The sequence below is a fragment of the Lepus europaeus genome, chromosome 11 (assembly GCF_033115175.1).
Source record: "Lepus europaeus isolate LE1 chromosome 11, mLepTim1.pri, whole genome shotgun sequence".
In the NCBI taxonomy this organism is placed as follows: Eukaryota; Metazoa; Chordata; class Mammalia; order Lagomorpha; family Leporidae; genus Lepus; species Lepus europaeus.
Window position 1 is genome coordinate 21,541,927 of NC_084837.1, and position 12,665 is coordinate 21,554,591.

A 12,665-nucleotide genomic window follows, 5' to 3' on the forward strand; every position below is an offset into this window, starting at 1 on the left:
GAGAACAGGTTGGATTTAGTGAGTCACGTCTTGCAAACAGAACGTAGCAGAAAGGATGGTGTGATTTCATGGGCTAGGTTATAAAAAGGCAGGCCAGGTTTTCCCGTCTTCTCTCTGGGGGTGGCTCACTCTCGGGGAAGCCAGCTGCCATGTTGTGAGGCCACTTAAGGAACCCAACGGAGAGGCCCTGGTGGTGAAGAACAGAGGCCTCCAGCCCCCAGCAGCACCACCGGACCAGGTGTGAGAGGGAACCAGCTCTGAGTGGATCGCCCATCCCAGGTAAGCCCGGACATTCCAAGGCAACATGGGTCCTCATCCCTCATCTCCCTCATCCACAGAGCCTACGGGCTCACATGCTTCCTAAGTGCTAACTTTTGGGTCATGAGTTATGTGGCTAAAGGTACCCTCTCAGGCCGGCGCCGTGGCTTAACAGGCTAATCCTCCGCCTTGCGGCACCGGCACACCGGGTTCTAGTCCCGGTCGGGGCACCGATCCTGTCCCGGTTGCCCCTCTTCCAGGCCAGCTCTGTGCTGTGGCCAGGGAGTGCAGTGGAGGATGGCCCACGTTCTTGGGCCCTGCACCCCATGGGAGACCAGGAGAAGCACCTGGCTCCTGCCATCGGAACGGCGCGGTGCGCCGGCCGCAGCACGCCTACCGTGGCGGCCATTGGAGGGTGAACCAACGGCAAAAAGGAAGACCTTTCTCTCTGTCTCCCTCTACTGTCCACTCTGCCTGTCAAAAAATAAATAAATAAATAAATAAATAAATAAATAAATAAATAAATAAAATAAAGGTACCCTCTCTAGGCATCCTGCAGTCTCCACCATTACCCATCCCATTCAGGGAACAATCTGGAAAACTGAAGTCCAAGAACCACAGGTTTGGTGGTTCCACCTCACCACTATAAAAATATTCTCTGGAGGTGGCATTTGGCCTCGTGATTGATGCCTGTGCCCAATATTGGAGGACCTGGGTTTGATACCTGGCTGTGGTTTCTGGCTCATTTCATGCCAGCTCAGGTCCTGGGAGGCAGTAGGTAATGACCCTAGTAGTTGAGTACTTACCACCCATGAGAGACCTGGACTGAGTTCCTAGCTCCCAAATTTTGCCCCACCCTAGTTGTTTCCTGAGTGAGGAACGAACAGGTGGATGGGAGCACTCCCCCCGCCCTGAAATAATTGCTTATGAAAAAATTTAAAAATACTCTGAATGTTCTCTATGATTTCTATGAATAAGGAGCAGAGATGTAAGAGTTTGCTGGATTTTTTATGGGAGCAAAAGTTAATGATTTATAATTTGTAAACCAATGACAGAGGAAAAGTAAGAAAAAATTAAAAGAGCTATGATTAAAGACTACAAGGATTAGGAAACTGTCCCAATGATTCTTGGAGTGACAAGGAGTGTATTTAAATACCAAGTCTGGCATTATCACTACACAATGGTATGTCAATGTTTAAGGGCTCCAGTTGTTAGTAAATTACCCCTAAATTGCTATTTTATTATACCCTTGTTTTCAGTTTAATAACATTTACCATAAAAGGCTTTCTCACAAGTGCATTTAGGTAATTTGCTCATGCAAGAAATGGCTGGGAATTAAGAGCACACACAGAAGTAGTACTGGCTAAATAAATGTGTTAAAAGGCAGGAAAACTAGTGGTCTTAAATGGTCAAATACTCCTTATAAGAATTTATATTAACAAACTCATTTCTAGACACACCATGTTGTAAAGGCTTCTGGATTTAATGTAACTCTGCACTATTCAAAATTGGGTACCATCACCACGCATAGTGCATTTGGCAGGGATGTGAGCGGACAAAGGGCACCTGAAACATCAGGGGGAAATGCAAACACCAGCGTGGTAAACGAAAGGATTCCTGTGTTGGCTCCTGCACTTGCTGGAAGCCTCGCACGGTACAACCTAGGGCTAAATGGCGATCAGAGAAGCATCCCTATAATTAGACAAAGCCCTGAAAGTGAGGCAAATTCGCCCCGTTACGCCAAGAGACCCAGGTGATCTGGGAGTACTAAGCAGATGCAAAGGACTAAGCAGACACAAACCCACTGCCTACCTTCAAGGAGGGCGTGGCTGGCTTCCAAGATGGCCCCAACGACCCTGGTCTCTTGGTATTCACACCTGTGCACGCCCCTCCCACACTTATCAGAGCACGACTCCGTGACCAACAGAGTGTGGTGGAGGCCTTCAGTAGGAGGTCCTGTGGGCATGGCAGCTTCTACCTTGCTGTCTTGGTGGATGCCCTCGATAGGGGGCGGGGGAGGGAGCCAGCCGCACCAATTGTGACGTACAGGAGGAACTCGGGCCTCCTGTCCACAAATTGCCAGCCCTGTGAGCGCGCTACCTTGTGAGTGACTTCTCCAGTTCCAGTCAACATCCTGACTGCAAGCGTGGTAAGAGACTGGGAGCCAGACCCACCCAGAGAGGCGGTTCTGAGTTCCTGACCGTCGGAAGACTAGAAGACAAAGGGCCATCATGTTAAGACTCCAAGTTTTGGGGTAGTTTGTTACACAGAAATATTCCACAAATAAAGGAGCTTCCTGCTCCTTGAAAGAATCACTTACTGATGCCTGCTTCCCTTGAGCTCACCAGAAAAGGGCTCTGTGCAGTAGACCCCATGGCCAAGGGCAACCATTATCGCACTTTGATAGCAGGGAGGCCAGTGGGTGCTGGTCATCCATTAGGTACCTGACCATGCCCATAGGGCATGACCCAGGTTCCTCTGGCCCCAGCAGACACATACAAGGACCCCTTCCCCATGCCACGGTCATCTGGCCATCTCTTCCATGGGTACCTTCCACCCATAATCACTTTTTTGCCAGTGCTGGCAGAGCTGGGTGCTCTGGGGTGGGAGGGGTCTCCTTTGTCCCTGAAAGGCCCAGGCCAGCCGTAACTCCTCCCAAGATCTTGACCAGGGGCTCAAGGTAAAGGTCAGGATTCACCTTCAGGGTTCCAGCTTCTGCCCGGCTAGGACTGACTCTTGCAGGTCACAGGCCAGCTCCCTCAACCGCTTGCCTCAGTCCTGACCTCTGGCCCATTTCCAGCCCAGCTCACTACCCCGAGAGCCAGACACACAAGCCCAGCTGTGTCCTGTGCACCTCTAGTGGAATGACCTCAAAGTCAAAACCAACGCCTGCTCTCACTCCCACTAGCCCTGCTCTCTGGCTCAGGCCAACACTTGGTATCTTTAACACCTTTTTCTCATGGCCAGTATTTAATCTGTCAGCAAACCTTGTAGGCTGAATCTCCAGAATACATTTAAAAAAAATAATAATAAAAATCGGCCTTTCACCTGGTTTCTGCATTCTACCCCTCCCCCAAGACCTGTGAGTGACCACTGCTTCCATGATCAAAGTGATGTTTTGAAACTGGAAGGTGGGTCTTGTTGCTCCCCTGATCAAGTGATCAGAATAAAAGCCAAATCCTTATAGTGACTTCTGAGACCCTTGGAACCAGCCCCTACCCTACTACTGTCCCTCTCACCCCGTCCATCCTGGCCTCCTTGCTGTTCTTGAACAGCCAGATACACGTTACAGATACAAGCAACAGCCAGATACAGACTCACGCCTGTCTCAGGACCTTTGCACTGGCCGTTTCCTTGGCCTAAAATGCTCTTTTCCCAGACCCATATTTGCACCTCTAAGCTCCATCTTTGTGCCAATGCCACTATCCTATCGGGACCTTCTTTGTCCACATGATTTTTTTTTTAAAACAATTTGTTTGGAAGGCAGAGTTACACAGAGATCTTCCACCTGCTGGTTCATTCTGCAAATGACAGCAACAGCCGGAGCTGGGCCAGGCTGAAGCCAGGGAACCTGGATCTTCATCCAGGTCTCCCGTTTTGGGTACAGGGGGCTCAAGGACTTGGGCGATCTTCCAGCTGCTTTCCCAGGCATGTGAGCAGGGAGCTAGATGGGAAGTGGAGCAGCTGGGACTCGAACTGGTGCCCATATGGGATGCTGGCATTGCAATTGGAAGCTTAACCCACTACACCACTATATTAGCCCCTGTCCATGTGATTTTTAAAAATGATTTGATGATAATTTTATATACTCAATTTACTTCAGTGTGTTCATGTGATTTTAAACTGCCCAATCAGTGCCTGGGCCCGGCTTCATTTTCTCCACGGCACTTATCCCCATGGGACCTGCTTCACATATAGCTTGTTTTCTGCCATTAGAATGCAAGCCCCACAAGGATGGTGTTGGCGTCTCCATTTTCCAACACTGACCTCGCCTTATTAATCACATTTTAGTGGCTTTATAAAATGATCCCATGGAATTATGTTTGATAATATGTTGCTAGACTTTTGATTTCATACTCAAAATATTAGGTACTTCCTAGAAATGTCCTTCCAATAAAGACTGACAGACTGACCTCACAGTACTCACAGTAGGTACTGCCTGTCACACAAAAACTGTCTGGTCAACCCTCTTGGTAGGCTCTGCACTGTTCTAATTACTTTGAGTCTTACAAATAAAAAAGTAGGAATGTGCAAAAGAGGAAAGTAAAATGATTAGCTCAGTTTTCAAAAGTGTCACGACCACCATGTTCTCAATATTCTGGGTAACATGGGAAATGGCCCCACGAGCTGGCAAACAGGAATATGGGTGTTTTCCTGCCTGTAACTGACACGATTAAAGTAATCTTCACAAAAAAGTCGAGAGGCTGAAGCAGCAAAATGCAGTGTATTTTATACAACTCTTCTTGCAAATATCTTTTGAAGAATGAAAGAAATCCATAGAGTTATACGAAGACTATTGTGTGTCCAAACTTGTTAGGTGCTGAGTGATGTTTTAATAAAACTTCAAACGAATCAGTCTCATGCAAGTCATAAAAATTAGAGGTGAAGAAACATGTTACCTTACTCAATACATGCTTGTAAACCACATTTGGCTATTTCTTTTTTTAATACCAAAAACCTCTCCGAGGAGAGGCTGTAAATGCTCTCAAACCAGGAAGCTTTCCCACTTTCTACTATTCATCTTCATACTCCCAGACCATCCCCTGCCCCACACCACACACCACTAAGCAACTCTCCAAGCGCAGTTTAAACAATGAATTAGTGGGGTCGGTGCTGTGGCATAGTGGGTAAAGCCAGCATCTGCAGTGCAGGCATCCCATATGGGCACCATATGGTACTGGATCGAGTCCCAGCTGCTTCACTTCCAATCCAGCTCTCTGCTATGGCCTGGGAAAGCAGTAGAAGATGGCCCAAGTGCTTAGGTCCTGCGCCCATGGGAGACCTGGAAGAAGCTCCTGGCTTCAGATCAGCTCAGTTCTGGCCGTTGTGGTCATTTGGGGAGTGAACGAGCAGATGGAAGAACTCTCTCTCTCTCTGGCTCTACCTCTCTCTGTAACTCCGTCTTTCAAATAAATAAGATCTTAAAAAAAATAATAATAATGAGTTAGGAGCCCTCACACCAGAGGAAGCCTTGCTTTGTGCAACTTCGCTTAGATGCAGGCCTCCTTCCATCAGAACCACTAGAAATGAGAGCCCCAGCAGCTGCACACTGTGGGCCAAGGCCAACATCTTTGGAAACATCCAGACATTGTTACCAGAGGAGTATTTGGGGAGGACTGAAAACACAGGTCCCATCACAAAAAATAGTTCATGTTCGATCCAGTGAGCCCAAATGAGCATCAGCCATTTCCTGCAACAGGTCCTTAAACCTCAGGAAGCGTGGAAAGAGCCAGAGCAAATAAGTTCCATTCCTGACACGTGGGAGCCATTCTCAGGGTCCCACACTTTCTAAAATCAACGAGGAAGTTGCTCAACAACTTATAGACAAAATTTCCCATCTTGAGAGATGGGAATCCAAAGTATAAGTGTGAATGTGACAGCCTCGTGGTATGTTGCATAATTATGTAAATATTGTCACCCAGGAACAGCACAGAGAGAGTCCCAAAATAGACATGTTGGAAATGTTGATAGTAAAATTTATGTATCATTCATTTAGGTATGAAATCAGAAACCCTTACACATGTAAGTCTGGAGATGAGAGAATGGAATAATTTTGTTGAAGTAAGATATTTGAATGCGAGAGCACAAATGAACTAGGGACTGTATTTGAGAAGAGGGGGCTGGTTAACTGCACAGGATAGAGTTGGTGACCCTGGATACCCAAGCCCATTCTCTGGCCCTCCTTAGGCACGGCCCTGTAGAGGGAGTTAGAGGCACACTTCCTTCCAGGTTCTACTCAGCTGTTAGCCAACTCTGAAATTTATCTAAGTAGTAAGAGGCAGCTTCTGTTCACCTGTTACTTGTACTCCAAACTTGTTTTCAGGTTAGCAGATCTGTTGATGCGATCATTCTATGATTTTTTTTTTTTTAATTTTTTGAGAAGGGAGGCTACTTTCTCACTGCTGAATTCCAAATTTGCAACAGTGAGTAACATGGAGAAAAGGCAAGAAGGACAATGCTGGAGCAGGCAGCTCTCTGACTAGGAATGAGAATGCTTGGGGCCATGTCTCTCCTTCTGGGTATCCCACTGTAGACCCAGCGATCAGTGAAGTAGGCCCAGAGATCAATGGCTGCACCAGAACCAGGGGCACTGACCCCCTGAGGACCCTTGGTTTTAGCTGACTTGGTGGGAATTTGCAGGCACAAAGAGAGGGGCTCAGGGGTCTGTGGACACAGGCCTCTGGTCATCCTTCCAGAACCTCAACCGTGCTATCCAGGATTCTACAACAAAGAAAAACACCTGGGCAGCTCAGGTGGGGGAGGCGGTGGGGAAGGAGACAGCATGCGGAGAAGCCCACGCAGCTGGCCACTGGGAAGAGTCTGGAGCTTCGTTCTGAAGGGCAGGTGGATCCCCTGCCATTGTGTGACAGCGGGCGAAGCAGTGGAGAAGATTCACCTGGCCGGCCCCTTCCTGGAGGCAGACCTGAACTCTACAGAGGAAGGCAGATGCAGGCCAGAGGCCCCTGTGTCCAGGGAGCTTGGGGACTGACCCCTGCCCTCTCTCATCTTTACCCCAGGGTTTTGAGGGCACGGCCCCGTAAGGAGAGACAGAGGGAGCCTCCAGCCATGCTGGTGCGGAGCCAGGGAGTGAAAGCGTGGCCTGCTGTTCTAGTCTAGCTTTACCCCACCAAATTTGGAGAGATGCATTAATGCATCAGATATTTCTCTCCAGTCCTTACTCGTGTAGATGGCCTGGTGCTAGGGCCACTCCACCAGGTATTTGTGGCATCAGAGAAAGCCATGGGGAAGTTTGTATCCACAGGAATGTCTACACTACAAAGAATTCGGGGAGAAGCAGACCAGAGGGGTAGAGAAATAGTTTGAGAAGACCAGTTTCTGAAAGGAGTAGAACCTATTTCTATAATACCCCCAGCCCTTCCAGCCAGGAGCCAACACATTATTTCATGGAAAAAAAAAAAAAAAAACCACAAAAATCTTAAGCCATTCATCAGACCAGTGGAGACTCGGCAGTTTACATCTTACAAGAGACTACTGTTTGGGGCCGGTGCTGTAGCATAGCGGGTAAAGCTGCCGCCTGCAGTGATGGCATCCCATGTGGGCGCCGGTTCATGTCCCAGCTGCTCCACTTCTGATCCAGCTGTCTGCTATGGCCTGGAAAAGCAGCAGAAGATGGGCCCCTGCACCCATGTGGGAGACCTGGAAGAAGCTCCTGGCTCCTGGCTTTGGATCAGTGCAGCTCTGGCCATTGTGGCCATTTGGGGAGTGAACCAGAGGATGGAAGATCTCTCTCTACCTCTCCTCTCTCTGTAACTCTTTCAAATAAATAATAATAATAATAATAAAGAGATCACTGTTCATCATGGAACGTTTGCTGCTGTAGAAATACCTTGGACACACTCCTTCTCCCTCCTGCCCACCATTATCCACAATGGAGCGCAAGAGTCCACCCCCTCCCCAAACCCTGTTGCTTTTCTCTGGCCCTCACTGTCCTCTCGCCACCACAGCTGCACAAAATGACGTGGATGTGTGACATTGCTTCTCTTCTACCAGATCGCTGGCTTCCCGTGGGTCAGGGACAGTGCCTCCCCATCATGTCTCTCCTGCTCCCTCACCCAGCTCAGCAACGACCACACAGGCTTCCTAGACAAGACTGGTCAAAAAGAAGCGCTTTTGCATTCCCGCCAAAAAAAAAAAAAAAAAAGATAAAAAAAGAGCATTTCCGTACCTTCTAGCGTGGTCTGCTGCTCTGATGCAGGTGCTCAATACTAATGGCAGTCACATGGCCCTCAGGAGCAGAAAGGGCCCTCAAAGACCCCACCCCAAAGGGAGCATGAGCTCTTGTCAGAGATGGCTGCCTCCAGTGCCTTTACATCAGGCCCCTCCCCTGGCCGGCACGAGGCCACGTGCCCATGGTCCTCCTGCACCAGGGAGCTGACCGCGCTGCCTCCACCACGTGCAGACCCACAGGTGGTACAGCTGAGTCGCCTGGAGACTCAGAGCCCAAGATGCTGGTTCTAAGGACCCCAGAGGGGCTTGATTGTCGAGGGCAGCCAAGCATAGGATTATCGGGTGCTCTAAGTGACTTGAGGGGGGATAGAAAGGAAGATGATGGGGTGCAGTGAGTCTCCAGACAGCCACGCTGTCTGGGTTAGAATCCCAGATCTTACACTGACTCAGCTGTGTACACTTGGGTAATTCACCTCACCCCTCTGCTCTTTGGTTTCCCTGACTGCAAAATGGGAAACCTCCTAACACTGCTGTAATGTTTGATTTATCTCATCTTCATAAAGCAAGAGCCTGTGGGCTTTGCCTACAGCACAGGCTACACAATTCTCGGAACTAGGACAATGCTCCACGGCGAGCGCTCTTCCCGGCGGAGGAAAGGTGAGGTGAGGGGCTGGGGAGGGGGGGGATGGGCAAGAGGCACAGGTCCAGAAAGCATGGAGGAGCACACCTGGGAAACTTGTTAGAAATGCAAATTATTGAAGCTCCTCTTAGATCCACTAAGTCGGAAACTCTGTGTTTAGCAAGTCTTCCAGGTGAGTCAAATCCAGCCTGATACTTGGGAACTATGGGTAGAGAGAACCAAGTAGATCATGGTCTCCAATTTCCAGTGCCAACCAGTGAGGCTGATGTGAAACTGGGTGAGGAAAAATGATTTCTTAGCAGAAGAAGGGCTAGGAAGAACCCATTCCAAGGGTGGCAAGGACCCGTTTTTTAAAAGGAAGTTGTTGGGTTAAAGAAAAACAAACCCCCTAGGACGGGGCTGATCTCCTGAGTTGCCTACTCATGGCAATCTGGTCAGTTAAATGGGGTAACAGATCCTCGTAAGGGTGCCATGGCTTAGGCCCATTTGAGTTTTAAGAACAATAAAGTCTGGGCCCGGTGCTGTGGCGTAGCGAGTAAAGCCGCTGCCTGCAGTGCCGGCATCCCATATGGGTGCCAGTTCGAGTCCCAGCTGCTCTACTTAGGATCCAGCTCTCTGCTGTGGCCTCTCTCTCTCTCTCTCTCTCTCTCTCTCTTTGTCCCTGCCTCTCTGTAACTCTGCCTTTCAAGTAAGTAAATAAATAAATAAAATCTTGAAAAAAAAATCGAGTTCACCCAAGCTGGGATGGCTCAGGAACAAAATGAAGATGAATCTCAGAATCAAAGCGCCTGCACCATAGACTCCCACCCCCACACACCACCCCTCCACTGTCCCTGGGGCGCTGAGTGGGGGTCGGCAGGAAGCCTGCAGGGGCCCGCCCCTCCTGCCCCTCGGAGGAAGGCCATTACCTCTAGACGGGTGCTCCAGAGAGTCGGCCAGTGAAGAAGGAGCAACCACTGGTCTGACCGTGAACCAGGAGACACGCAGCAACAGGAGTGAAATTCTCTTGATTCAAGGACCATAATATTTTGCTGAGTTTGAGGGAGAGGGCACAGACGCTATCCAGGTTATACGGAGCTGAACACATTACAGTTGAACCAGATGTTACATGAAAAACGTGTGCGTTGATGGAAGGATCACATAAGGGATTGCTCCATCTCCTCCCTCTCCACGTCACCCTCCTCCTTTTCTTCCCTCCTCTGGTATCCACTGGGCATGCGCATCATTATTGAGTGTCTGGTGGGCATTGTGATGTCAGAGGGAGGTGCCTGAGCAGGGACCAGCAGCCCAGTCCTGTTCAGGGACACATGGCTCATGCTCCCACCTGTACACCTGACAACGTCTTTCATCTCAAACAGCTCCTGTAGCTTTTACTGACCCACCCCCAAACCATTATGGCACTTAGGGGAAACCAAGGCATGGAGAGAAACTCGTCCAAGGTCACGCAGCAATATCCTGGCACCACCACGCACAGTGGCCGGGCTCCCTGACCACTTGTCCACACCAGCCGAGCTGCCCTTTATAGAAAGTTTCCACACACCTTCTATTCCTAACCGGATCACACGCATTGCCCAAACATGTGCTCCCGCAGCTCCGGCTGACCGTGCCACAGACTTAGTAACACGCCCCATTTAGGGCCATGAGCACAATGTGTTTGCACCGCGAATGAATGAACTCAATTCTAGATATCCTTGTGGGGCTGCTGTTTGGTAGAGATGACAAACTCGGTTCACCGATCAGGGCCTTAGACATCAAGAAAGCCATTTTTGATTCTTTAAGACACAGCAGCAGCTCGACCTCCCTGGCTTTCCCCAGGACGCCAAGTTTGGGACTAGGAAGGATTCTTTGTTCATAACTACTTTTGATGAGGGAAAAGGATCCAGCTTATTTTGTTTTTATTTTGCAAGCTGACATTTATAGCGACAATGCTGAAGAAACGGAAGAGAACCTAAAATATGGCATTCATCCCTCCACACACACAGAATTTTCAGTCATCGGTCTTGACCTTGGGACCTCAAATAGAGCTTTTGGAGGAAAAGGAAGGAGCCCCTTTGGAACCAGTTGGGAAGGTGAAGAAGGTGAAGAGCAGATACATAACCTTTAGCCTGCTCTGCTGGTCACGGGCTAGATTCCAGTGCCTAAATAAAGCCCAGAAACACACATATTAGAAGAACGGGTTCGTTTAGGAAGCAACCGATGAGCCAGGACAGGGGACATTCCCGAGCCAACAAGGTGACTTGGTTCCTCATGCGATACGAGCACCTTCCAACTGTGCAGTAAGTAAAATAAAGTTCATTGTAAAAGAGCCCCCAGGTCCCCCTGTGGTCTGCCTTTGCTGCCGCCTCATGTGACCGGCCTCCCGATTTAGCGCGTAACCAACTCCCAATGACCTGTAATAACACTATTCCCAAATTAGAGCTCTCAATTTGACTTGGCTTCGGTCCCTCCCTCCAAGCAAAATAAAGCATCCGTTTTCTTCTTTTCACATTCATAATACTCTCCTTTTTCGGTTGCCAACTCAAACCCTGCCCCAGTCAGATGGAGCCCTTCCTCTGTTTTTTTTTTCCCCCCCTGGTTAGCCAAAGAGCTTGATGGAAAAACACCAAGAGACAAAAACAAAAACAAAATCAGCCGAAAATTCCAAGTAAGTGACATTCCGCTGGAGAAGCTATGATTCACATGCAAATAAAAATCTCCCTGAATTCGCTTGTTCTATGACGTAAGCCCCTGGCTTGGACATAAAAAAGGGCAGAATGAAATCACCCACAATTAAATTCACTCCAGAATACTGGAACGCTCTGGCTAGACCTTCCCAACTAATGATAAGAAAATCCCCACTGTAACAGAAGGAACCTAATTGGGCAGGAGCCCGGGCATCCCCAGCTTGGCTGAGATTCACTCCCGAACTCCCAGATCCAGTGTTCTCCACCCTCACCAACACCCTCACCTGGACTGGGCATCACCTACAAAGCCGTGTGGCTCAGTCTCCAAGGGACAGACCTCTGCGGCAGTGGGCAGGAGGGAACGCTGCTGCGGTACCTGGCCTCACCACCCTGCCCCCGGGATGCTAGAATGCAAGGAGCCTTCTATGGAGCTCTGGACACACCTCCCCAAGACTACACAGAACTTCCTCGAAGCATCATCCGCCTTGATCTCCAGCCCCTGACTGGTCCATAACCTCCATCTCCTTTCCCCAAGACACAATAGCGCATCTGCCACTACTTTTTTCTTTGAGCTGCCACCTGCAGAGCGCCTACCCCATCTACCACCAAACACGGAATACCTGAGACAGAAGGCGCCTCCGAGACTTCGTGGGCTTCCCTGTACCTGTTGTGAGCAATCCCCATGACACGATTCCTCCTTGAGCCACTCCCAGCCACCGTGAAAGAGGAAGCCCTTCTGCCATCAAGGAGAACCACCATCAGCCTCTCTGCAGCTTCCTCCCACTCAGCTAAGGCCAGTTTTTCCTGTAACCACAAAGATGAAATCTACAAATACTCATGGAGCAATAGTCACAGTGGCCACAAGGTGGAGGCAACCCACGTGGCCATCAACAGAGGAACGGATGGATAAACAAGCTATGGAATATTACTCAGCCTTCACAAGGCAGGTGACTCTGACACACACAACAACATGGATCCTCAAGAACTTTACGCTAACCAATTAAGCCAGACACCAAAGGAGAAGTGCTGAATAATCCCACTTCCAGGAGGCACTGGAGTAGTCCAGGTCACACCGACTGGAAGACTGGTGACTGCCAGGACTGGGCGCATGGAAAAGTGAGAGTTACTGTTTAATGGGTACAGAGTTTCTGCTTGGGATCATGAAAAAGTTCCAGAAATGGGTAATGGTGATAATT

The 12,665-nt window shown here is 49.2% G+C and overlaps 1 protein-coding gene across 3 annotated transcripts in view; it reads right to left on the reverse strand.

Moving 5' to 3' along the window:
* Positions 1-12,665, reverse strand: part of SAMD4A (sterile alpha motif domain containing 4A) — a 227,777-nt gene that overhangs the window by 91,030 nt on the left and 124,082 nt on the right. The window contains exon 1 of one of the 3 annotated variants that reach the window (XM_062205096.1): positions 12,090-12,168. The exons of the other annotated variants lie outside the window; for them this stretch is intronic. Coding sequence (XP_062061080.1) covers positions 12,090-12,153 — 64 coding nt within the window. The 5' untranslated portion in view covers positions 12,154-12,168. Of the gene's footprint in view, positions 1-12,089; positions 12,169-12,665 lie in introns of those variants that run through there. 3 annotated transcript variants of the gene reach the window in all.